General features: G+C 48.5%; 1 protein-coding gene across 2 annotated transcripts in view; it reads right to left on the bottom strand.

Moving 5' to 3' along the window:
• Positions 1–3,610: 3,610 nt before the first annotated feature.
• The window catches only part of Scara5 (scavenger receptor class A member 5), a 103,266-nt gene continuing 79,374 nt past the window's right edge, over positions 3,611–27,502 (bottom strand). The window contains exons 8-10 of one of the 2 annotated variants that reach the window (XR_012441574.1): positions 10,322–10,516; positions 5,558–5,744; positions 3,611–5,508 (exon numbers count right to left, since the gene is read on the bottom strand). Coding sequence is in view for 1 of the 2 variants with exons in the window: in XM_020173202.2 (XP_020028791.1) it covers positions 5,608–5,744; positions 10,322–10,516 (332 nt within the window). In the remaining variant the exon portion in view is untranslated. Of the gene's footprint in view, positions 5,745–10,321; positions 10,517–27,502 lie in introns of both variants that reach the window. The other variant, XM_020173202.2, reaches the window with a different exon arrangement.

Here is a 27,502-nt window from a genome sequence, read left to right on the forward strand (position 1 = left end):
AAATAAGTTTCTTCCAAATGTTGACCCTAGTCATCCCTTTGTGGTACTGTGATTGCCCTGGGACTCCCTCTGAGTGCCCTTCTCTAACTCCACAGGCACTTCTCCAGGTGATGCATCCCTTTGTTAAAGAGGCTGTCTGCTTTTGGTAATATAAGGCTAAAAGGCAGGATCCTAGAGTTTTTCTCACTGTGTCAATAAGGCTGGCCTAGTCTGACCAGCCACTTCATTCCCTTTGGTCCTGGCCACGGACAGCAGAAGGAAATCATGAGACAGGGACACCTGCTCTCGTCAGGCCAGTCCCTTTTGTTGGGATGCCAACAAAAGGGGAGTCTGACAAGTTTTTCCATATGGGACTTGCCTCTCCAGACTTCTGGCCTCAGTACCCAAGTAGTCTCTGTTGGCCTGTCTACTGAAACGTTGGGGGGACTTTGACCCTAATAATCTCAAGAAAAAACCCTCATCTTTCTTTGTACTGAGGCCTGGCCCCAATATCCCTTGGGTGACCAAGAGAAGTGGCCTGCAGAGAGCTCCTGAAGTTATAATACCATACTCCAATTAGACCTTTTCTGTAAAAGGGAGAAAAAGTGGACTGAGGTCCCCTACATACAGCTTTTCTTTTATCTCCAGGACCATCCAGAATGGCTCCATAATTGCTACCTAAATACTCAAACACTGGCTATTCTTTGTAAGCCACAGAATAAACATGGAGCTCAAAGTGCCCCGCCCCCCTCCAGGTGGAAGGCAGGGTGCCACCTCCTATGGATTGATGGGTTCTGGGGCCTTCTTTCCAGGCTCCACTTCTTGACAACAATGTTAAGGAGCCTCAGGTAACCATAATAGTAGAAAAGCAAAAGGTCATTTTCCTCCTAGACAGTGGAGCCCATTTCTCTGTCTTACCATTCTCTCCTGGTCCTCAGTCACCTAACAAGGTTATCATTCAGGACATATCTGGTCAGCCTCTGGAGCGCTATTTTACTCAACCTCTGGCCTGCTCTTGGAGAGACCTCCACTTCTGTCACTCTTTTCTCAGAGTCCCTGGGATTCCAGTGCCCCTGCTGGGGTGGGATTTACTATCTCAACTAAAGGCTCAAGTTCTACTCTCCTCCCCACTCTTCTTTAGGAACAAGCAGATACTACAGTGTGGACTGATGGAATAACTGTAGGGCAAGCCAAAATGGCCCTCCTGATTCAAATAAAACTCAAAGATCCCTCACAGCTTCTACATTAAGAGCAATATTCCTTCAAGCCTGAGGGATGAAGCATTTTACCTATCACAAATTCCTCAAAAAACAAGGGCTACTAATCAATTATTCCAGCCCCTACAACACTCCTATTCTGCCTAAAAAGGACCAGATAAATAAAAACTTGTTCAAAATCTCTGGCTCATTAATGAAGCAGCCCTTCCCCTCCACCCAATTGTTCCCAATCCCTATATTCTATTGACTCAAATGCCCTCAAAAGCCCAATATTACTCTGTACTAGACTTAAAGATGCTTTCTTTTACATTCCTCTATATCCTGACAGTCAGCCTCTGTTTGCCTTTACCTCACTAAGTCCTTATAACAGTGAGCTAGCCAATTCGAGGTCCTTCTGGAACAACACATGGAGCTGGACTCCTTGGGCACTACCTCTGGCTGGCCTTCTTTTTATAATAATACTCTTATTTGGCCTTGCATAATAAATGCTCTCTCCAGATTCATATCTCAACAGGTCCAACAGATAAAATTCCAGCTCTTAGTCAAGGAATACTCACCTCTGCCTGTAATGAGCCCTCCATCCAGTTCTATCAGGGGCCTCTGGAGGCTGCACAGGTCAAACCCTGAGACAAGTATCACCACACCTACCCCCCCATCACCCCATTGCCAGCACGAAGCAGCTAGATGAGTCATTGCCCCTCTCCCCAACAGCAGTTGGGTATTTGTCTCAGAAGGGGGGCTTGTTGGGTCTGGGAACCTAAAGGACAGATGAGTGTGTATCCCATCCCCCATGGAGAGAACTGTGAGCCCTGTACCCTGAGAAGGAGTTATAAATCTGCATTCCTGCACCCTGAGGAGGAGATATAGGGTCTCATAAATGTGCCACAGGGCTGATAAACAGAATGCTCTCAAGGTTGTTCTCCCCACCCCCAATAAGGGGCAAATAGACCAACTCATTGAAGAGGGCACATGTGCACAAATCCACGGCCAATGGAAAGAACCTACCTAACCCTTACCCTAACCCAGAGTTAAGGCATCCATAAAAAGCCCCAGCCTTCCCCTGAGCAGGGAGCCACTGGTTTCCAGGCTCCACTGCACTGCCCTAGCTGTAGCCTCTCATTTCTATGTAATAAATCCTACTTTGTGTACCAGCCTTGGCTCACAAGCCAATCAGCTGCCTCATGAGCCAGTTCTCTGGCCTGTGAAGGCAAGAATCCTTGACATCAGCCCACAACATTTCACACTGACATGTAACGTTCCTATATACATACATTGTCCACTAGAAGTGGCTGGGCTTAGCCAAGACCTGTAGGTTGCAAAGTGAGGTCTCACAGGCACTGGAGATGAGGGCAGTCACAGTGCCTTTTAGGCAGTGGAGAGCAGAAAAAAGAGGCTGCTGCCCTTCTCTATGGGGCTGTCTACAGAGCCAGAATTGCCATGATGTGTGTGTGGGGGGGATACCTCAGACCTTTTAGAAGAAGAAAAAGGGATACTTCCTTGGGAAAATCTTTTCTGTTGACTTTTAGCAAATCATCAAGACCCACAGCAAACTTAGAGAGTTAGATGTTCCCAGAAGTGCCAGTGAGGAGCTGGTGGCCAGGACTGGGTGGTGATTAGGGGTCTTCCCCCCACATCGCTCAGGTCCTGATGTGGAATTCCCGCCTCTCATTAGATGATGGGATCCAGTACCTGCTCAGTGATCTTCTGTGGGAATGGAAGCCAGGAGGAAACACATTTCCAGCAAGAACTCTGGAGATGGGAGGAAATCGACAGTGTTCTTTACTGACGTCAGACTCAGTTCTCTCATGATGTGATCTAGAGTATGGTTCTGAAACTTGGGACTCACTTCCTTTGCTCACCAAATAAGGCTTGAGATGTCATATGCTACTATGGTTTGAGTGTGTCCCCCAAAGTTTGTATGTCTGAACCTTAATGCCTCAGCACAGCAGTGTTTGGGACATGGGGAAGAACTTTTCTCCCGCGAGTTCTCCTCCTCACAGGACTGGTTTAGTGATTATGAGACTAGTTATAAAGAAGGTCTACCCCTCATGTGTTCTGTCTTTTTGCACGCACCCACTGCCCTCCCTCTTTTACCCTGAGTCAAAGCAGCATGAGTCCCTCATTGCATGTGTCTGCCTGATCTTGGACTTCCCAGCTTTCAGAAACATGAGCTATATATTCTTTATAAAATTCCCTAGGCTCAGCTATTCTGTTATAGAAACAGAAAACATACTAAGGCACGTTCCATCTTGTCCTTGGCGTGGACTGTGTTGATTGTCCTCTGGAAGTATTAAGATGGGCATGGGCTTTTTCATAAACAGCCCATGCTACCAACCCCCTCTGGAAAATGATCAGCCCATCTAATTCCAGCAGTCCTCCCACACTCCCTGAGTTTCATGAGACCAAACATAATGAAACACTTTGTAGTGATTTTTTTTTTTTTTGCTTTATTGAAAGTCTTTCTTACAAAAAGTCTGATGTATTTTAGGCCAGGCCTAATTTTCTTTAGTCCCTGAAAGACAGGTCCATGGTCACCTCCATGTCCTCTTAGGTAAGTATGTAAACTAGTCGACTTTTATTTTTAAGGTTCAAACACTTTTCAACATTCTCTTTATTTGACATAAAGCAAGACTTACGTTTTACCAAATGAAAAGACCAAGTAAGAAAATTACATGGGTCTTCATTTGTGGGTGACTGGCTTCAGTGCCAGAACCGAGTTGGGAAGTTTTTTCAAAGTGTCATCTTTCCACCTTTAGCATTTTGTTTTGTTTTTTATTAAACATAAGCTTTGTGATGTGCTGAGCTACATCTTAAAGAGTGCTAAGTTTCTATGTGCATACATGTATCCGCTCTGGAAGACGCATGAGTACAATTGTATTGTGTAAACATAGCAATTGATCAGAAGGACAGCCTCTGACCATCAGGACAGTAGTGAGTAACAAGCATATTGTAAGCAAAGAATGACCAAGAGCACATACTGACTTAATGGTCAGCCAGGACCTATGCTGGACTTACACCTGGAGGGGCTCTGGTTTCCCTTTCCCCAGGTAAGACAGTTCTCACCTAACAGGACAGGTGATTGTGTGTCCAAGGCCTGTGAGTTTGTGATTCCCCCAAAGCAAGGGAGACTTGTGCAGCTCCCCAATTTTAGAACATTTGCATGACCCAGTTCAACTTCCTCTTCGTGTAAATAGCAGAATCCATCTCCTGTCACCAGGAGGGGTACAAATTATAGACTTGCAGATGCCGTCATTTCCCCAGGAGGTTATAGGGAATCCTCACTTCCTTCTACCCTTTAGGACCCATCAGGACTATGCATGCCTGACCACAGAGTCATACCTGAAGAGACCTGGAAGGTACATCACACCCTCCCAACAGCTCTGAACACAGGACCCTTGCCTTTAACCCTTACTGTCCAGTACTAAGCACTGGACTCATGCACAACCTCCATGTCACCCTCCAAATCAACTCTCCTATGTGTGGATTTGACTTGGAAGCCCACTGTGTCCCATCCTATACTCAATTGCTGTAGGGTTTGGAGCATGCAGCTTCCTAATTAACCAGGTCTCCGGCCCAAGCATGCTGCTCAGGCCTAGCAAAGGTATGCTAAAGTTCTGGTGGGAGCCTGGTCTTAGCCAGTCTCCATCTTTTGACTTGGAGGCCAGGTGAATGGGCCAGGTGAGTGCCTTCAGGTGAGTCACCTGAAGGCAGGGCCTTACCCTGACTGACATGCCTTGTAGCAACACAACAAAATGAATAAGTGATTTTTAGCACCCCAAATACTATTTAGCACACCATGGTAGTCATGTAATAAAGGCTAGTTTCACCCCTTCTCTAGCTCCAGCAGGGTTTCTGCAGGTGATATGCACTCCTCTATTCATCTCCTCAAACTAACATATGGTGTGTAGAACAGGGAAAAGAGGGGAAACCAAGTCATTCAGGATTGCCACTTGTTGGGGAAGCAAGTGATAGAACTTTTGGTCTAACTGAGGTTTGGGAATTATCTGAAGAGTAAATAGTGCAGAACACCTCCCATCTCCACTGCTGAATTTGTCTCTGACATCTCAGCATCATCTGTAACCAAGAGACTGAAGGGAGCATGGACACTGGACCCCTCTGGATGGTGTTCAGACAGCAGAGCAAACTGGTGGTCCAGCTGACCAGGGCTTTCCCCACAGGAGCCCTGCTGGAAGGGAGAGTCAGGCAGTACATCCCATAGAGAACTTTGGAATAGATGTCTGGAAGGAGTGACAATAGGTCACCATAGTCCTGGAACAGGGTGATAGGAGCTGGGGGCACTGGATTGGGCAGAGCAGAGGCATTGCCACGGTAGACCCAAGCAATGCCTCTAACTCACAAAGGCAGAAGGGAGGCTTGGCGATAGGGCCCTGACCTTGGGCTAGGAGCACTTTTAGTGTCTACTGCATGTCACTCCAGCATCCTCAGCATGTCCACAGTTTGTCACTCCCCATTTGGAGAAGCTGCAGTGGAAAATGGTGTCCTCAGTGCCCTTGCAGGCGACATCATCCATCCAAATTCTTCCGGTGCCTATGGAGACAGACAGGTCAACACAGCTTCTAAGCAGGGGTGCATGCCTGTGTCTGCCCTTGGTTGCGTGGCTGTCCCTGACCTTCAAACACTTATCAGATACCACATGGTGGCTCCCACCTACCCTTTTCACCATGTGCCACCAAGAACTCACACTTACTTCTAGGCACAGTTTCTTGTGGGTGGAATGGCAATAACTGATGAGGATGGTATTAAGTGAGTATCTCCTATGTATCCAGCATCTACACACAGGAGCTTCTTCAGTCCTCACCACAGTGCTTTGCAATATACATTAATAAACCCATTTCACAGGTGGGGCAATGGAGGCTCAGAGAGAAACTAATGCAAGGTCACCCAGCTTATAAGAATCTAATCTCAAACTTAAGTCTTGCTGCTGCCCAGGCTCACACCTTATAAGAGACAATGAGATATGGTACTGTGAAGCACTGGTGAAGCAGGCCTGATCAGAGGGACAGCGCGAAACAGTCATTCTCTGAACTCAAAACAGGAGCTCTGGAATGGAAAGGATCCCAGAATTGAACATTATAACCAGACAGATATTTAAGGATAAAGCAATTGCATCCCCAGACCATAAATAACTAGGTTAGTCCCTCAAATACAAGTCCCTAATATAATCTATTTGGTAGCTTTACCTGCAGCCAGCCCTGTTCACCCAGCTCTGAGGGAGACATCCAGATGGTGTGAAGGTGCCCAGGCCCTCCCAGGACCAAAACGAAGCCTTGAACAGCACCAACTTGGTTCTGAGGCCCCTCAGTGAACCAAGGGCAGCTGGGAAAGCCTCCACAAGTGATTGGGGAGGGTTTGTGTACGGGTGGGGGTGTGGACAAGGGATTGGGCTATGTCCTCACTGATGAGCTGGTGGGGACTGGTGGGCTTTCTGGGCTGATGGCTCTGCTTGGCCCCAGATGTCCAGAGTCCATTCCAGAGCCCTCTGGAAGGATGGCTGAGCTTCGGGCTCCTGTGGAAGCAGTAGCTTTGCTCCACAGTGATGTCCTGGACCCCAAGCAATCATGTCACTGCGGGCTTGTTAGAAATGCAGTCTTGCATCCTGCCTAGGCCCCATCAAGGAGGAGAAGCTCTGGCACAGAGGTAGAAGCCAGTCTTTCCATGGGGCACAACTGGATCCAAGTTTCAATGCCACCTGGAGGACCTCTTCAGTCTTTAAACTGGGAAGGGTATCCTAGGTTGTGGGATTTTCAGTGCTTAGACCTGGTAAATTATGGGACTGTCAGCCACTCCAGCACCTTCTCTTGTTAGGGCTGTGACATGGGACCAAAAAGGATACAGTTGAGGGTAATAAACCAGGCTGTGTTAGCCTGAGCAAGTCAACGAGGTGATAATTCCTATACTGGAAAGTGACTTAGTGATCAATACCCTACGTGACCCTCGCACTATCATCCAGAGGCAGGACACACTCTCTCTCATTAGTGGACCTGTCAGGACTGACGACTAAAACCTTAAACATTGTCACTCACTGGTTTAGCGCTGCCTGATAAAACGTCTTTACAAAGAATGTCAAGGAGCATCTAAGTCCCAGTGCTGTTGACTGAATCGACTGCATGAACTTAGTGATGAAGACATATTTTTGTCATGCGGATCCGCTGTCACTGGATTGCAGTGCACTGAATCAGGGCTAGAACAGGGAGGAGAGGCCTCCTTCCACTGTCTTCTTGGATCCTGTCTTCACAGAGCCTCTTCCCGGCTCTTACACAATAAACCCTTGAGGCACAGCAATAACTCACAGATTAAACATCTCCTGGAAAACACATCGGTTCACAAATTACCCAGGAAAAGGCCGCAGGCCCAAGAGCTCTGTGGGATTAGTCACACCCAAAGCAAATAAAGAAGCAAATAAAAGAGACTGGCAAATAAAGAACAGGCCCAAGGTTACAAGGCTCAAATGTGCATATAGATCTGGAAAGTCCACGTTCTAGCTGGTGTTTAGCCAGGGAGTTCTGGCCAATGTCCATTCACAGAAAGGCCAATAAACTGAGACTAGGGTCATTAAATAAGCAGCCTGAATATGTACATTTCCGACAACCATGTGGGGCATCGCGAAGGCTAAGGAACCAGCAAATACCTCTACTCCTCACTCGTGTCGCAGAAGCTAATAAGTACTCTTACCTGGGCTTCAGAACTCACCTGTGATTACTCAAGGGGCGGGGTTCCAGGACCAGGAGGGTCAACGTGCCTGGGGGCTGGTTAGGAATGGCAGTGCAGATGCACATTCAAGTCTGAGAAGCCCTGCTCAGGCTTGGGCTGCACCTCTGCCCTGGTTATCTATTTTCAGCTGACAGTAAAGTCCTCTTAGGTAAGAGGGCCTATGTCTTCCCATTTGCAGACGAGAAGACAAAGCAACTGGGCACCCTTCACTTGAGGCAAGATTGGGACTTTAGCCCAGGTGTGTGATACTCAGTACGGGTGATTGAAGGTGATTCATTCATTTGACAGCTATTTGATGGCTTACTCTGTGCTCAGCCCCATTCTGTGCGTGTGGAATATTCACTGAAAAGCAGTCACAACAAAACAAAACAAAAGCCAAAAATCTGTCTCATGAAGCCAACATTTGAAATTCTATCTTTACTAAGTAATATGAAGAACAGGAATAACTGATACTGAATTCTATGGGGATCCATCTGAACTCACACAGTTAGGTGGGCAAGGGTTTAACAGGTACTTAAGAAAAAGGGAAATGGAGACCCCAGTAGAGAAGTGACTTGTCCATGGTCCTGTAATCTTATCAAGGCAGGGCATGACTCAACCTCTGATGCCCAGTGAGCATAGGCCCTTCTCTTTACCATAGAGCCACAGTCCACACACATAACGCTAAGTCAGGGTGGCAAACCATGGGTCAAATACTGCCCAATGCCTGTTTTTATAAATAAAGTCTTATTGGAACATGGCTCCACCCGTTTGATTATATATTGTCTATGATTGTTTTCCTACAGCTGAGTGGTTGTGAAGGAGATAATCTGGTCCACAAAGCCCAAGACATTTAATCTGGCTCTATACAGAAGATGCTGGCCGACTCTCAACCACACCTCTCTATTCACACTTTATCTTGTAAAAAAGGACAAGAAATGATAATGATGTGATTAGGAGTGAACACTCCTAATTCCATCCACCCACTCCCACCTGCAAACCTGCCTGATGTTTGCAGCCTTCCCTAACTCTTTTTCTGTGCATCGCCTCACAGAGTGATGCTCCCTGCTGGACTGTGACTATTTCAGCTGTGCCCAGTCTCCTCCCTACCACCCCCCAGACCTCAATCCAATAGCCTCATTCCCTTTTAATCTCTCCTGGACCAGTTTAAAAATCAAAAACATCTCATCTCTCTCCTTTCGGTCTTTCCTTGCTTTACCCCTGGGAAACATAATTTAATTACTAAGTCCTGTCCTGGAAAAACTTTACAGTGCTGAACCACTGGGAAAACTGCCAAGGATTGGAGATGTTTCACGTTACACTGAGGAGGGTGCAGGTTAGGTGAGCACTGAAATTTCTCCCCCCCCACCTCCATCCCTCCCTCCTTCCTTCCTTTCCATTCTTGCTCCCCTATTTATCAGGTATCTATTATGTCCCAATGCTGAAGCTCAGAACTATAAAGGTATATACCCATATTTTCAAGATCAGGGGCATGTGAGAGACGTAGCGACAGAAATACGTATCCCAAAAACTGCTATGGAGCATAGAGCTGGGGCATTTTCATCATGAGATGAAGGGCAGAAGGAGCCATAAAAGCTTCCTCTAAGAGGTGACAACTGAGCTGACTTTGGGAGCTGAGCAGGAATTCCCTAGCTGAAGAAGGAACGGCATATGAAAAGACATAGTAACAAGAAACAGCATCAGGTTTGCTCTGAGAAACACAAGCAGATGCCTGTAATGGAAGAACAGCATGACAAGGTGGGAGGTAGATTAAGAAGGACCTTGAGCCGGGCTTGGGGGTACACACCTGTAATCCCAACAAGTTGCTTCCCAATCTGGGAAGCAGAGGCAGGAAGATTGTGAGTGAGAGGTAGCCGAGGCTATGTAGTGAGTTCAAGGCCAGTCTGAGCTATATGGTAAGACCCTGTCTCAACAAACAAACAAACAGAAGGGCTTTGAGTGCTAAGCTAAGAAGACCAAATTTGATCCCAAGATTAATAAAGACTCTCTGAGAGTTCAGTGACAAGATCAGGTGCTCTTTAGAAAGAGCCCTGGTCCCCACCGGAGCCTGCAGCGGTGGTGAGACAGCCATGAGTACAGTGGCTCATGGAGGAGTCTGGGTACGATCACCCCTTGGCCAACAGCCCCTCCACCCAACTGACAGCAGATAGACGTGTGCAACGGTGCACACGTCAGCACAGGACCTCATTTAATGACATTTTAGTCAACTTAAAAGTGGAATTGCTAAAACTCAGAAAGACTAAGAAATCTGCTCCAGGTCACCATCTGGGATTCTCAGACCCCAGAGCCTAAGTCTTGAGCACTGCCCGCCCTGCCTCAAAGAGGCAGGGCAGTTCGGATGAGGGCTTTGAAGCGGTGGCCAGTTCGAGGGTCCACAGCCTCTGCAGCCTTACCTTGTCCAAAGCGGGCCGTTCGGTGCACCTCCTCTGCACTGCGGAAGCCTAGCATGCGGCATACCACGTCCCCATCCTTCTTGTCCCAGCCGTCGTCACACACTGTGCCCCAGCGCCGGTCGTGGTACACCTCCACCCGGCCCTCATGCAGGCCCGAGCCGTTCATCAGACGGATCATCGCGAAGTCCATGCCACCTGCCGGGGACAGCCACTGTCACCATGGGACTCAGGACACCCCGGGGCCCCATCCGGGTGCCCTCCCTGAGTCTCCTGCAATCAAGGGAGGAGGGAGTGGAGGGCTGGCGCTCCAGTCACAAGACGAGGGTGTGTCACTCCTGCCCTTTGTCAACCTTCCTCATCCCACTTTTTTTTTTTTCCCAGTACTGGGGTTTGAACTCAGGGCCTTGAGCTTGCTAGGAAAGTGCTCTACCACTTGAACCTGTCCACAGCCCTTTTTGCTTTAAGTTATTTTCCAGATAGGGATTCACACTTTTTGTGCAGGAGGGCCTCAAACTGTGATCCTTCCTACCTACAGCTCCTGAGTGGCTTGGACTACAGACACGCACCACCGAGCCCAGGTTGGTTGTTGAAATGGGATGGAGATCTGATTAAATTTTTGCCCAGGCTGGCCTTGAACCATGATACTCCCAGTATCCATATCCAGATTAGATGGGATTCTAGAAATAAGCCACTGCACCTGGCTCCCTACTTCTCTCTTTTGAAATTGAAAGAGTTTTAGGTTCACAGCAAAATTGACGGGAAGGCATGGAGATTTCCCACATTCTCCCTGTCCCCATATACATAGTCTCTCCTATTAATGACATCCCTGACCAGAGTGGTGTATTTGTTACAACTGACAATCCTCTGTTGTCACATGATTGTGACCATAGTTGCCCTCAGGCACAACCCAGTCTTGGATTTGGTATGTCCTAAGGTTTGGACAACTGTATATTACACCCACCATCACCAAATCACACATGGTAGTTTCAAAGCCCTAAAATTTCTCTGGGCTCCATCAACTCGTGCCTCTCTTCGTTTGTCCTCTGGAACTCCTGATCTTTTACAGTCTTTTCCAGAATGTCAAAGTGTTGATGTTGCACAGGGCACAGCCTTTGCAGATTGGCTTCTTTCACTTAGCAATCTTCATTTGAGGGTCTTCCATGTCTTACACAGCTTGATTGTTCTTTTATTTTTAGTGCCAATTAATATTCTACTGTTTGGATATTCCAGTTAGTTTCTCCATCCACTATGGAAGGGCATCTTGGTTGTTTCTGTGTTCTGGCAATTATGAATCGAGCTGCTATAATCACCCACATGTAGGTTTTGGGGTGAATGTAAGTTTTCAATTCATTTGGGTAAATAATACCAAGGGGGTATGATTGCTGGATTTCCCTCCATCTTTTGACACCTGGTGACCCATAGCCACACTGGTCAGGGAGGAACGTAGGAGGAACAGAGGAAGCCAGGGTTGGCCAAGGTTTTGTGGGCAGGTGGCCTTGCTGTGCAGCTCAGGAGGTGGAGTGGTCTCCACGAAGTATCCAGCCCTAAGTTCGTCACTCGTGTCTACTTTCCCACTAAGCTGTGAGCAGGAAAATGCCTAAACTAGAGACCTGACTGTGAATTCTGGTTCTGCCTCTCATGATCTGTCAGTGAGAGAGTAAGTGACTCGCCAAATCTAAGAAGCTCCTTGTTATAAGGCACAGCTGTACTTAAAATGCCACTAAAAAGGGAAAGCTCTGCCAGTTATGATGGCAGATGACACCCGTTGCTGGTGCTTCCTGACTTCAGAGATGATAAAATAGTGCATGGAATACAGTAATAAGCATAAAGACCTTACAATGGTGCCCCCACCCTGTGGGCTCTTTCTACTTGAATGACCTTAAAATAGCCTCTCTGAAGTCATTTCCCCCAATGAGGACACATCTGCTTCACAGGACTACTGTGCAGGCAACTGAAGTGACATGCACAGGGCTCCAGGCACAGTGTCCACATGTGGCAGGTCCTCCTCCATGCTAGTTTGCTCCCCTGAACTAAAGACTGACAGACACTGCCTCCATTTAGAGTCTGGCTAGAGGAAATGAATGAGCGTTTTCTGAATGGAAAAAGGAGTAAAGCCCATTGTTTTCATTACAAGGCATTGCATTAGTTTTCAGGTGGTTGTTTTGGGAACTCAAAGAAGATTGGAGTGACAGGGAGAAGCCTCTGATCAGCTCAAAGCCAGGGTTTAGCTGGAGGCATGGTCTCAGACAACACATGGTTAATGCCACAGTTGGGACCACAACTTGGGTTTCCCGATGTGTCTACGTGGTGATCCTTCTCACCATCCTGGCTGCCCTGTTACTCATGGGGAGGGGATGTATTTCACCCAGGAGGATCCGAGCTTCCTCATTTGATAAGATACTGGAGTGGTCAGTGAGTGAGTGGTCTTGAATCTGGCCAAAGGTCAAAATCATAGGAACACCTGCTCATTACAGACTCTTGGGTCAACCAGACCTGGTTGGTGGCAGGAGTCAGGGATCTGCATTTTTTCCTGGTGTCCCAAGTGATTCAGCAGTTCTTGGTCTATATATGAGCATTCAGAGGTGACAGGATTAAGGTTCCTTCCAGCTCCAACAATCAAGGATTCCAAGCCAGGGAAGTGATCAAAGCTTACCATCTGGGACATGTGCGGTGGGGCTGGGGGAGAACTGTACTGTGATATGGTGACAAGTGGGAGATGCAGTGCAGGAAAACCCCTATGTGAACTGCTGGATGAAAGAGCAAGCCTGATCAAATGCTGCTTCTTTGGGGTAATTATCCCTTCCTTCCTCCTTCCCTTCTTTCCTTCCTTCCTTCCTCCCTCCCTTCTTTCCTTCCTTCCTTAGTTCCTTCCTCCCTCCCTTTCCTTCCCTTCCCTACTTTATTTTTATTTTTTTGGCCAGGTGGGCAAGGGGATTTTCGCCTTCAAATGACCATGACTTAGCAAAGACCTTATAGGCCCCTGAAGAGGACAGTAGAGTTGACAACTCACACATGTGTACCACATGAGAAAGAAGAGGACTTGGAGCCTGCCATGTGTCCATTATGTGCTGGTAGACTGAACCCAGAATGTTCTGCACAGGAAAACCAAAGAAGCCACCAGGAAACTGCACCACTCCCAAGACACTAGAAGACTACAGAGCGATCCCTTTGCAAGGCCCCTGTCAACAGTCAGTGCGTTTATCAAGCATCCTCCATCCCTAACCCAGCAGCCCCACAGCCATCCACCCCAGGCAGTTACTGAAAATGCAGCTCCCGCAGGCTGTCAAGAGAAAGGCTGAGGGGCATCGAGAGAACACAGAAATCCTGGAGAAGAAACCGTGGAGGGAAGCTGGGATCCAGAGGCCTGGTCTGACACAGAGACTCCCCAGGGGCTTATGAGGAGCGCTAGCCTGGAGCCAGCAGCACAGCAATGGAGGCCCACTCCTGTGCAGGTGTCAACCTTGAGCTCTCGCAGACCTGCTGCCAGCACCATGTCATGTAGCAGTGCACCATTCAGCTCTGGGAAGCTAAGAACTGGAGCCTTGGTGTGGGCCTGGGGAGTGCAGTAGGGTGAGAGGAGAAAGCTATGGATCCTGCAGCAGGTCAGGCAGCATTCACCATGTCTGGTCATAGGGACCGGAAGGGCTAACATTCAGAGTCCCTGACTTGGTCCCTCTGCTCTTGCTAGCCTGAACTCACTCCATTCCCTACTCACCTAGACTGATAATCTGTAGAAGAGCAGTGGATACAACCATAAACAAAGGCTCTGCCTTCCTGGAGCTGACACTCTATCTGGGGAGACTAATAAAGAAGCTAGTTAACAAGTAATGACAAATGCATAGATGGAAACAGAAGAAACTGGGGAGAGTGAATGGAGGTGCCATCTTGGAAGCTGGACAAGGAAGGTAATGGATAGTGATATGGATATGAACTCCCTTACCTCAGAAAACCCCCATCTCTATGCTGGCCTGGAGTTTTCTTCTTTAGATTTCAGGTTAGATGTCCCTTTCTTCCAGAAATCCATCCTGTTCCCCATTCCCTACCTGGCCAGGGCCCCTTCTCCATCCACACTTATTCCTTTGCCTCGTAACTGCCTTTTACTGTCCTAGGACACCAGGTGCATTCCAGGATCACATGGCCTAGTACAGTGCCCGAAACACTGAGAGGGCCAATCTGTAAATGACGGCACACATGAGTGGATGAACTCACTTGATAATGTAGATCCGGGTGGGAAGGTAGCTGTTGGATACAATCTGTACTCCAGGGCTTTGGTGGGAGACCGAGTGGAGAGTCCACTATCAGGGCATTCCCACAGCCCCAGCACCCTCAATATTACAACACAGCCCCTTCTATCACTCACTAGCTTCTTTTTACAACACAATTGTGGGTACTGGACCCAAAGATCAGGTATTAGTACAATGCCTATATTCCCAATGAGCAAATGGAGATGTGGTCTGTCCTATAATTTTGGTGGGTTCTGGAGGAAGTCTGGAAAATGTCATTTGGATGCTGACATATTTAAATTCCCAGGAGGTTTCAATATACATGGAAGTGACAAAAGAGTATTTGGAAACAGGACAAAAGAAATTGGAAACATGTGGTTACCATAATTGTGGGACCACAGCATCACTTTCAAGGACGTATCTGGCCCATGGCCCACGTTCCTCATGCACCAAGCAAAGCCATGGTCCCCTAATGGGGTGCCCCTCTTAACTAGCAAACTGACTTCAGGGCCTGAAAGGAGGAGGAGTGCCCACCAGAGGAGGAAGGTAGAAATGGTCTTGGAAGGACTGGATGAGGTGTCATTCCACCCAGACCCCAGTGTTGGTTCATGAAGCATTGGAGCCTGTTCCATGTCACTTGTCCCCAGACTCCTGATTGCTTGCCATGGTGAACTATCACCTGCCCATGAGGTCAACAGATGTCAAATGCCCCAAAAGGGTCAAAATGATTCTGAAAACCATGACAGCTCCCCTGGACTCATCCAAACCAGATGGCACATTTCATTTTTGATGCATCTTATAGCATATGGCTGTAAGCTGTTTCTTGAGTTTTTCCCACTAACAAAATCTCAATTCTGTCATGACCTCCCTGGGAAACCTTAGGCTAAGGTTTGACCTGCTTATGATGCAGACTGCCCCAGTTCAGGAACTCAGACAGGGCTGATCCTTGAACAGTGTCCCCAGCCTCTTTGGTCCCTGTCAAGGTATAGGGAGGCCACCATGCAAGTGGTACCTTTTCCAGACTTGAGAGGTGTAGACACCTTCAGCAATATACATGGGAAGTCATCAAACACACCCTGCTAGTGGCTCCCCCTCACCAGCCTGAGAAAGACATCATGACTTGTTAAGAGGTTTGGGTTTCTGTGGGCAGATGGTTTCAATTCAGCTTTTTCCCAGCATTTCTGCCTCAGGGCAAAGTTTTCCCACTAAGCAATCAACCACCACCCAAAAATGCTCTCACCCCATGCTCTAATGCATTAATCAGACCAAGTGCCTGAGAGGTAGCCCCAGCCTGTGACTCTCCCTCAACACTTCTTGTTAGTCAAAGGAGCTTCTTCCTCAGCTGACCAATTGGAATGGTCCCTGCAGGGCACGTGGAGCTGCCTGGGACAAGAGAGATGCCTCTTTTTGCACATGACAGTGAAGAAATATGGAAGGCAGGAATTCCTGATAGTGTGAAGATCAGGCACTTAGATCTAATCTCACAGCAAGAGGGGATGGCCCACTTGGATGACAAAGAGCACAAGTGTCCATGATGAGCAATGGAACCCCAGCTCTGGAGACTGCAGACACTGCTCTCCATAACTTCCCTCCATTGCCTAAGTGGCCCTTTGCCACCCACCTCAGTGAGCCCTGGAAAATTCTTCTAGAACAAAATGAGGATAACAACCCTGGTCCCCATTATCCCATGGGATATCTGATGCGAATTCATGGGGTGAGCTCCCTTGGTGAAGAAAACGCCACGCTCTTCCTCTTGTTCAACATTTCTAGCCTACACTGGGCTCGCAGCTTTCACATGGAGAGACTAGTTCTGACCACAGACTGGACCTATCCAGCTCTGAAGGAATGGCACAGGGCAGCCTTCCCATTCTTGGCTGAAAACTCAAGTTTAAGAGAAAGGCCAGACGCCAGATTCTTGACTGCTTGCTGTGGTGAGCTACCTCCTGCCCATGAAGTCAACAGATGTCAAATACCTCAAAAGGGTCACAATGATTCTGAACCATAACACCTCCCCCAGCCAGCAGCTGATCCTCACCCAAAACATGGAGGACAAGTAGCGGTTGTTCTAACTTGACAGCTTGACCAATCCCCAGCCCACAAGTCTTAGGCAAAGCTTTTCCTTGTAACCTCCTCTCTACCATTCCCTATTCCTAGAAGAGACATCCAGATGTCCAGCTCTCTGTTCCTCTTTTCCCTGCTGCCACAGGGTTGAGCACCATGGACTCCACCAACACCGTGGGATTGAGAGGAAGGAAGTAACTTTTGTACAGAGAGGGAGATAAAGAAGAGTGCTCTCAAATCAAAGCTGAGTGCAGAAGCCTCACTGCTTGGCTTTGCTATGTGGCCCTAAGGAAGACAATGATGAGGGGAACCCAGGGGGCAGGGGACAGACCCATTCTAGTTCTTGAAGACCAAAGGACCAATTGTTTCAACCACAAGTTTTCTGGTGCGTCAGTGGTTCTAACCTCTGCTTGGGGCTTTCTGCCTGGCTGTAGCCCTAGCCCACAGAACCCACCTCCCATTCCCTGGCCTGCTGAGCTGACCTTGACCATTACACAGCATGTCCACCCCTCTGGAGCAGGCCTCAGGTCTCCCACATCCTGACCTGGTTTCCCAGTAAAGAGGGTGAGAATGAGACACTCACAGAGTCAGGTCATGGAGAAGAAGGCATGGATCTGGACCAGACAGCTTTGCATTTTCTGAGGATACCACTGGAAACAACTTGCATAGCTTAGTTGTGGGCTACAGATGTCCTATCACTCAGTGCACAGAGCTATTTTAGTTAATTGTGACACAATTTTTGGGCTTTTCCAATCATCACATATGACAGAGAAGCACAGAATTTGCCAGCTGGAGGAGACTTGGAGATGACACACTGTCATGAGGGACCAGAGGCCCAGAGAGATGATATGCCTTACCTTAGTGAGCAGAAGAGCTGGGGCCTGAACTTGACACTTAACTCTTGAGCCAGTTCTCTATTTAGAGCCTCTCTCCTAGGTTCCTTCATTCTTCCTGAGCTCTGAGCAGGGTCCACTAATCGGCTTCACAAATTTGGTAAAGCTGTCTTTTGATGGAGCATTTACTAAAAAACAAGTACTTTATGCTGAATCTGTATTTGAAGGTCTTCATTGCTGGATGTTTTTCTGTTTTTCAATTACTCACTTACTTATCCATCCAGATGCACGAGTGGAACCTCTACCACATTGCAGGGTTGCACCGGATGCCAAGGATGTGCTGCAAAGTAAGTACTGTCTTTGCCCTTGAGTCACTCAAATGAACCAATGTACAGAAATGGAAAATACTGCAGAATTCCAGAGTTGACAGAGAACTCAGGGACTCCAAGGAAATATCTTCATGCAAGGATGAAGAAACTGAGTTTGAGAGAGAAGTCCAACCAGCTATGACTGGGAAGCCAGAGTCCACTCTTCCTGGACTATCTCTCCTTCCCACGCCAGCCATTCTTAGCACTGAGCCACCACACTGAGGGAATTTAGTATGAACCCAGGAGACCAAGGCCAGGGTAGGCTGGCACTCCTCAGACCAGAGGGTTAGGCTTGAGAGAGCTTCAGGAAGTTCTTGGCCTGCTAGGGTTACATACACGCATCTACTTCCCATTGGGAAGAGGATTGTGTCTTTTTGGTCCATGGCTCTCAGCGTTTCACCTGGCTGGGAGCACTACACTAGTCACCTGATTGCTGACTAGAGACCGGAGGGTGGCTGTGTGGATGGACGGACGCTTGCCTTTCTGAGTGGTCATGACCAGAGTGATTTTCTGAGTGCCTCAGGACCTTCCTGGTTCCCATGGAACTAAAACTTCTGAGCCCAACCAATCTTTGGGGGTCTTTTCTGCATGTGAGGAAGTGCCACAGGGCACAGCACACTCCTTGACTAGATTGGCAAATGCCACACCTGATGGCAAAGCCAGACAAACCTGGCAATAGTTATAGGGGTGAGGACAGATTTATTTAGCATGAATTGAACCTAACCTCCGTTTGTACAGGGATAATTTGCTTCAAAGGGAGAAAGGGGGGGGTCAATGAGGGGGAGTGAGGAGGCTCAGAAGAGTCAGGGAAGTGAAAGTTACAGTTGTGTAAGGATTCCAGAACTCCCCACACTCTTAAGAATGTGAGCTGGAGAGGGTAGAGAGCATTAAGCAGAGGAAGGGACAGTAGAATCAATAGGCCATGTTGGAGATAAGACCTCAGAGTGATAAACTGACCCCTCTGGTAGTGGTCTCCATTTTGGATCCTGATCTAGGCTCTGCAAGGCCCGCCTGTGTGATGGCTCCTGGACTCCCAAGGTCTTCCCAGGCCCCACTGCTTGAAGGGATCTGGATGAGTCTCTGGCCCTTAGTACCAGAAAAGTCCAATGAGAGCGTGAATGCCACACATCCATCTAAGGGCTGATGGGCGACCTGCCTCTGTGGACCCTGGGAGGACTGGGGACTTTGGATGGAGACTCCTGTGGGGAGGAAACCAGGTGGACGGAAGGAGGCTGCTTCTGGCCAATGCCACCACTGGACACATGGGTAGAATGGTGGTGGTGGGAGCAACCATGTGTATCAAGAACTTGCATATGGTGGGCTGCCATCACTGTTACCTCCCACCCCAGTTGGCCAGCAGGCCATCCAGCAATGGCTGGATGAACTCGGAGGATCCCCCAACACTGCTAAGAACAGCTTGCATACTAGTAGAGATAGGAGCCTTGAAAGACTATTTGCAGAGCGAGAGACCATGCTGGAACCAGGGGCTCACTCCTTCAACTGGATTAGTCTCCTCCTCACTTCCTCTCTTCTCCCCAGGCACAGTTCCTGGATCCTTAGCATGCTAAGGGAGGGGGACGAGGGCATCCAGCAGAAGCCTGGCTCCTGCTGTCAGCAACTTTCTGCACGCTAATGCAAACTGGATGTGATTTGTCAAGCAAGGCAGCTCCAGAATAGTCCAGGAATTCTGTGCTAGGGCTGAGGCCACTCCAGGGCTCCTCAAGCAGACCTTAAAAATCTCCTGATGTGTAGGGATTCTCCTCTCAAAGCAAACATTTCTTTCCTCTCTCTGCTTTGTAAATATCTGGACAGGAAAAGCAGGGCCCCAGACAAAGCAGGCTGGGTCTGACCCCAGATTTCCTTGCTTTGAATTCCTTGCACAGAGTGGGAAGCTGCCTTGGACACTGATCTTGAGCCTCTACCCCCACTTCAAACTCAGATCCCCAATCCCTCTGTACTACCTCTGACAGCTGCTCACCCTGCCTCTGGGAACAAGGGAGCTCACAGCATCTCTTGGGAATCCATCCCAGGACCTGAAAACCAGCATCTGGTTTCATTTACAGGGCACTGGCATCTCTGGATGTCCAATTATTCCTTACCTTATTTACACTTCCTGCTTTGGGTTTTGTGGCCCTTATTGGGGGGCAAGATGTGAAGTCTTTCTCTCAGCACACTGAGCTTCATTACTCGGCTCCTTGGCAGATCTAGAAGGACCACTGAGTGGCCAGTGGCTACCATCTCTCAGACCCAGTTTACAGGGTTGGGGTAGCCTTGGAACTACTGACTACCCAGCAGGTCTTATCCATGCCTGGCTCAGAGCTGCTCCCAAACCCAACTATAGCAAAGCCAAGTCCTAGGCACTTCCCAGGGGAAGTTTCAAGTGAAGCGGGAGCATCAAGAGGAACTACTGTCTGTCTGCTGACTTCCTGCTATAGGTCAGACACTGTGCAAAGTGCTCTCTAATGCATTTTCCCATTATTCTTCATAATACCACCACAGCTAGTTATTAAAAGGGAAGAGATGGGCCCAGAAGAGTGAAGTGACTTGTCCAGCCAGGGTCACACAGCTGCTACTGGGCAGAGTCTAAGAAGATTACAGTCCTCTTATTTTCTACCCACAGAGTTGGTTCTCAGGCTGAACGCTTATGGCAAATGTCTAATAAGGTGCTTTTCATCTACCTCACAACAGCCCTGGGGGTCCACTGTACTTCTCGAAGGGAATGAGTCTTAGATTTACAGCTGCGGTTCTCAGCCCTACTATGCATTGGAATCACCTGGAGATATGTGAAAACCACCAACAGCACGGCACAGTTGAACAGTTTGGGGGTATTTCTGAACAGTTCACAGGTGGTCTTCATGCATGGCCAGAGCATTGTCTGAGAAGACAGATCCAGAATCAAGCTGGAGACTACATGACCAGTTGTCTAGACTTGCAAATCACAAAGGTGTCACCTCCTCTGGGGAAGCTTTCTGGATCTGTGCTCCCCACCTCTGAGAACTATTACACTGCTATTCCCTCTCTGTGTCTCTCTGCATCCCCCGCTCCTAAGTTCTGTGAAGGGAACAGTCATTCAGCATCTACTTGTGTCCCTGTTTGCACACAGAGACCCTAGCACACCAGTGCTCAGCGAATTGGAATGAGTGAGTGAGTGAGCGAGCCAGTGGGTGAATGAATGGGTGATGTAGACTCATACCACTTGCTCAGCTATGCCTTAGAAGGGTCCTAGAGCCTAGGGATCTTTCCTTCTGAAGAAAAGGAGGAAAGCCCAAGCTACTCCTGGAATAGTACAGCCCTTGATGTTTGTTTTTCCTGCCTTCCCATCCCTCTGCCAAACAAGACAGAAGAGGTTGTGGGGAACAGAAATAAACACGTGGGGCTGGGAAAATAGGCTCTGCTTCTCTGCAGCTGCAGAGCAGGGCCCCAGGGATAATTTGGACCATCTGCCCATTAAGGAAGTTGAACTTTCATTCTCTTGTAAAGAAAGAACTCCTCATGCCCCCAGCCTGCCTGCAGAACCAGGGCCTGCAGCCCTGCCCCCTACCCCCAGGCTGGGGTGACACTTCCCAACAGGAAATGTGATCCATATGGGAGGCAGGAGCTATCTCTGGGGCAAAAGAAGACATTTCTGCTCAGGCTGTCCTGGAGGGCACTGCCTTCAAAATGTGGCCTGTACTTGAGCTGCTGGTGCCCTACAGAAAACACTGTTCCTTGGGGTAATGGGCTCTGAACTAGATGCAGGACTTGGTGCCTCCTCAAAGCATTTTTATTAGCCCACCCCCCTCCAAAGTGGGTGGTACCGTCCCACTTTACAGGTGAGAAAGCAGAGGCTCCAACTCATGTGACAAAGTGACTGCATCTGGGTGTCTACAGGGCTGGGTCTCAGATTGGGGTCATACGGGGGGTGCTTGAGACTTTTCTGGGTAGAAGAATTGTCCCCCGAGGTGTCACTGCACTGCCTGCACTAATCCTTTGAAGCTGTTGGTTCCCCCCTTCATGTCCCATTTCTATTGTATATTCTTTGGAATGAGAGCATGTGCCTCTGATGTTGCTATTCCTGGCTGACTGGCTCCAAGTAGGTGTTCACTAAAGATGTGTCTGATGAAACAGTAAGAGAAAGCTTTCCCTGCCCAGCTCAGAGCCGGGAGGGTTGGAAGCTGTTTGCAGCTGCATTTGTAGGAATTGACTGGGCGACCTGAGTAAACAGGTGAACTGGGTGGGCAGGTAAGTAGAAATTTAGGACTAGAAAGAAACCCTGGGAAGCCAGGAGACAGACAGTGGTGTTCCCACTCATATCTGCAGTCTTGGAGCACTCATAGCAGAGCCCCTGGGAGCCTGCCCAGTTCCCACTGCCCCTCCCCACTCTTTTCCTTTCTCAGATCTGCTCCTCAATCTTTCAAGGCTGAGTCCCCGCTCCTTCTCTCATGCTCCCCTCCCCCATACTGTAAATCCTCAAAGGAACTGCCCAGACCCAGGCTGAGCACATTCTAATTCTGGGCGAGGATGGCACCACTCAGTAGTCCCCACCCGTGTTGGGTGGGGTGATGATGCCACACACTGAGGTCATGTGAAATCAGCAAGAGCCCAGTGACTGGGGTGATCGGTCTCAGTGGTGTGGGGGTCAACATAACCCAAAGGGAAGATCGTGGAGGGATGGTGGCATTGTGGCAAGTGACCCTCCCAGCTCTGAGTCAGACAGGAAGCCAGCATGTAGCCCTCCAACCACAGCACCCACAAGACCTCCTCGGAGGTTCACAGCTTGGCCCTCTCCCAGTTCTCCTTCTTCCAAGCTCCCTGAAGAAAAGAGACTGAAATCCAGCTCAGGGGCAGGTAAGTCCACCTGAAATGAGTGGATCCTGCAAGGTGTTTCCAGCGTCCAAGAACAGGAGGGGACAAGGAGCTGTGAAGTTACACAGTGGTGGCCCTCCTGGGTGAATCTACCAGGGCTCACAGTGCACACTCCCCAAGCATCACACTGGGAGAGAGCTTGCTCAGCATCATGGTGATCTCAAGTTTGTTTGAAATGTTTTCTAAATAAACAGTTCAACCATTCCTAGTTTCAATGTACATTTCGACTTCATCTCAGCCGGAAACTTTGCACAAAACCCATGTCAAAGACCCAAACTTCAGTTCTTTGGTGGTTTCAAGGCATCGTTTTTCTAGAAAATTCCATGCTCATCTTCAGTCTAAGATTTGCATTACTAAAAGAGTTTTCCTGCAGGGCAAATCCCAGAGACAGTTGCCTGCTTGCCAGGGAAGTGGCAGGCCAGTCCCCGGGGGCTGTCTCCAGGCCCTGGGTGGAAGGACAGGTGAGGAGCCATGGGGATGAGCCAGCAGCAGCAGGCTGGTCTCCCTCACTCACCACAGGAAGAACAGGAACTGGGAGCAGCAAACTGATTAGCTCGACTAGCAGACCCCACTAAAGTAATGGTTTCAAGCAGCAGAGCCTCCCAAGTCCTTAAACACACCTGGCCACTAACCCATAACATAAGCTCCAAATATCGGCTTGTTTATTATTTTTTTCTGGTGCAGTTCTTCTCAAGCTTTGGCCCTTGGTCCCTGCTTTCAGTTACCATTTAGAACACAGATATTAGCAGCCTGTTAATGGCCTCTCAGCACCCCTCCATTTGCAAGGGGCTTCACTTCAGGCCTTAGCACTTGTTCCTCACCTGGGCACAGCCCCAGCTCTTGTCTCTGTCTGTCTGGCAGGGATGCTGAAAATGCCCTTTGTAAGAGATGAATGTAACATGACTAGATCAGCTGACACTGCCTCTTACGCAGCCCCTTCCCTCCCATTTGTCTCCCTGGTGGCTTCTCTCTCTTCTTTCTCCTCTTCCTCCCTCCTCCCCCTACTCCTCCTCTTATTCCTTTTTTTTAAGTGGTACTGGGATTTGAACTCAGGACCTCTAACTTGTTAGATGCTCTACCAGCCCTGTTTTGGGTTGGGTATTTTTAAAGATCAGGTCTTGGGAACTATTTGCTTGGGCTGACTTTGAACCCCATTTCCTCCTGATCTCCGTCTCCCAACTAGCTAGGATTACAGGTGTGATCCACTGGCATCTGACCACCTCCTCCTCCTCCTCCTCCTTCTCCTCCTCCTCTTCCTTTTTCAGCACTGGGGTTTGAACTCAGAACCTTGCACTTGCTAAGCAAGTTCTGTACACTTGAGTCATACCCCCAGTCCACCTTGCTTCTTAAAGGGACCACGTCTTAAATGCTACCAGGTCCTCTTGAATCCACGTGAAGCCACTAAGTCAAGTACAACACAGATGAATTAGAACTGAACTGTTTTCTACACACAGTAATCTGAATGCTCCCTGGAAGGGGTCACTAGAAACTTTCAGGAAAAGTCACTGGATTTGTATTTGGAAAGTTTAAGATAGGATCTTGGCAAGCCAGAATGTCTGGAAGGCCAGCTGCAAAGAACAAGAGGGATTTAAAAAAAAGGAGGAAACTATGGCCAGGGAGGCCAAAAGGATGGGCCTCAGGGCTGCACAGCAAGTGGGTCAGAATGGGACTTGGAACTTCGGTGTGCTACTGTGATATAAGAAGAAATATATATTTGGTCCTTGTCCCTGGCTCCTGGCAAGAACTCCTAAAACTCTTGTGACTACCTAAGTGACAAGAGAGATACAAACATCTGTCGTAATACTTTTTCCTCCCTGGCTCCTGAAACAGCATGTGGACATCTTTGTTTTCACACCTGAGTATGTTAGTGAAAGGCCCTGTTTGTCAGTGGAACCAACCACATACGAGAAGGTTGGAACTTTCCACCAGTCCCTAACCTCCAGGGGAGAGAGGCTGGAGGTTGAGTTCAATTACTCCTTTTTTTTTTTTTTTTTGAGCAGGGGGTGGTCAGTGTTTGATCTCAGGACCTCACACTTGCTAGACAGGTACTCTTAGAGTGACTCTAGCACTTGAGTCACTCTGCCAGCCCTGTTTTGTGTTGGGTATTTTCAAGATAGGGTTTCAATTTGCCTGGGCTGGCTTGGACCTCACTCCTCCTGATCTCTGCCTCCCAAGTAGCCAAGTAGCTAGAATTACAGGATATCCTGTGAAGAGCTTTTGGGTTGCTAAAGGGGAGGAGCTGGGAGAATGGCTTTGCCTGGAGAGGGTGCTTGGAGGTTCCTGCACTTCTCCACCCATGGCCCTGTGTGTCACTTCCTTCTGGATGTTCCTTAATTGGACCATTTATAAGGAACTGGTAAATACTCTAGCCTTGTGTGTGGGATGGAGTACTCAACCTGTGGGATCTATGCTAATTCCAGGTAGATAAAGCTGAAACTGAATTGAATTTTGGGGCATTCAGCTGGTGTTGGAGAATTGGCTGTGTGGAAAAGCATGCAGTTGGCGTCAGAGCGTGTAAATGAGTGCTGAAGAAGCAGGTGTTCTCCTCTGAGCTACTCATGTTGTACCTGTAGAGCTCCATGTAGCATGGGTCTTGTCTTCTTTTCTGGAAATGAGTTTCTGAAAAACAGATCACTAAAGGGGCAGGGGCAGCTCAGACCAGAGAAGGAGCTGGAGCAGAGGGGCAGCATGGACTTGGAGTGGGGACTGTCTCCAGGAAGGAAGGGCCTGCCAGCTGCACCCAGGCCTCAGTTGGGGGTGGAGGGACATTGGGTGGCCAAGCTTCCCGTTGGTTCTCTGCCCAGTCACTTTACAGGGGCCACTGGTGGCTTCCCAGTGCCAGGCCCCGGGGTATCCCACATTCCGCTGGGCCTCCGTTTTTGGTTCTCACTCTGTAAACGCTTGCTATGCCAAACCATTTGAGATGGTCAGAGAACACTTTCTGTTTCATGTCCTGTCTGCTTCATAAACTCCGCATCGGAGCTACTTCCCTTCCACACACACCTGTTGGATCCCAAAGGCAAAAAGGCACCTTGCTGACTTTGTCCCTACTTCTATCTGCCATAGTCCTTCCCAGAGTCCTCTGCAATTGCTGGTAAGTCTTTCTCACCCAGCAGACTAAGCTCCTGATATATGGCAAATGCTCGACAAAGGTTTGAAAAGAAGTGAATAACCCAGTGCTTCCTTCCTAAACACTTTCCTCTGTGCTGAGGAATAGGGGAGACCAGATCCCCACTTCCTGAGTGTCCATTTGTCCCCCCGGCTAATGCTCCTTTCCACAGCCCTTTCTGCCCCAGCCCTGTATTCTGATCCTGCTCCCTGAGCCCACCCTGCTCAGTTTCAGCTTGTTCTCAGCATGCCCTCATTGCCATTTCCTTGTTCTTTCTGGTGTTCCCATCCTGCTTTGGTTGTCACCTCAGGACAATTTTCTTCTTCTTCTTTTTTTTTTTTTTTTTTTTTGGTGGTGGTAGGGAGAAGTACTGGGTTTTAACTCAGGACCTTGAGCTTGCCAGGCAAGTGCTGTACGACTTGAGCCACACTCCCAGCACCCCCTACCCCAGACCTCAGTCCTTCTACCCCCGTCTCCTGAGTAGCTGAGATTACAGGCATGTGCTATCATTCTAGTTTGGTTTTTGTGATAGGGTCTCACTAACGCTTTTTGCCTGGACTGGCCTTGAACTGTGGTCCTTCTATTTCCCCCCACCCCCTCCTGAGTAGCTGGGATTGCAGGCATGCACCACTATACTCAGTCAGGGCAATTTTCTTGAGTGAACTTTGTGTCCCTAGGTATTTTTAGTTACTAAGCATAAACTTTGGGGAGGAAATATTTGAAAAATCCTTTTCCACTTATGCATATGCTTTTGTGTTTGCATCTGCTGAGGACTTACTAGATACTCTAAGGATAAAGAGAATGAATGAGTGAGTGAATGAATGCATAAACTGAGCGAATGCATGAGTGAATAAACACCACAGAGACATGCACACTGCCTCTGCACCTGTTGGCTCTGTTGCCCTGTACAATTAGGAAGCAGGAAAGGCACATGTAGCTAAGAGCCTCGCTGACAGATACAGAGCCTGCCCTGTGAAGGCCTGCTCAGGCCCGGCTCAGAGCCTCACAGGCAGGTGAGGCAGCCAAGGCCTGACCAAGTGCACAGCAAACTCTAAACAGAGTCCCTTAAAAGAAACTGAGAGTCTAAGAAAGAATTAACACCTTCCTTCTAACCAACTCAGGACAGACAGCACTGCCAAGGAGGACCCCAGGATGCACAGAAGATAATCAAAGATGGTAGGAGAAGGATGGGTAGTGTGGACTCCAGGCCAAGCAGACCCGATTCGTGTCCTGGCTCTGTCCCTTACAAACTCTGGTAACCACTGCCGGGTCCCTTATCATCTTCTCCTCCAAGCCTCTTCAAGTAACTCAAGGATGTAATCATGCCTCTTGTATATTGTCAGTGAGAACTGAGTGATCTCTGCGTGCAGAAACTACACGTCTCACCTGCCAAGTGCAGCATGTACTGGTAGTATTACCTAAGTGCTTAATTTTTCTTAGAAGCGTCGTTTACTCTTCAGTCTTATTGTTGCTGGGCTATCAAGGAATATTAGGAATTAAGGTTGACTGTGTGGTTAATAAAGAAATATTATTGGTTCATAAAGAATACCACAGTCTTGTCTCCCCAGGCCTGAGATGAGGCTAACTCATTTTTGTAACAGTATCCTGAACACGTTCCCTAGGGCACAGGGACAGGAGGAGGGAATCTGAAGACTCCAGGGACTCTCTTTGCTTCCTTTGTTCAAAAACAGAGATTGAAACATCCCAGAAGCTATGGGGAAATTGTCTAGAAACCCTTCCCC

Source organism: Castor canadensis, chromosome 14, assembly GCF_047511655.1.
Source record: "Castor canadensis chromosome 14, mCasCan1.hap1v2, whole genome shotgun sequence".
NCBI lineage: Eukaryota > Metazoa > Chordata > Mammalia > Rodentia > Castoridae > Castor > Castor canadensis.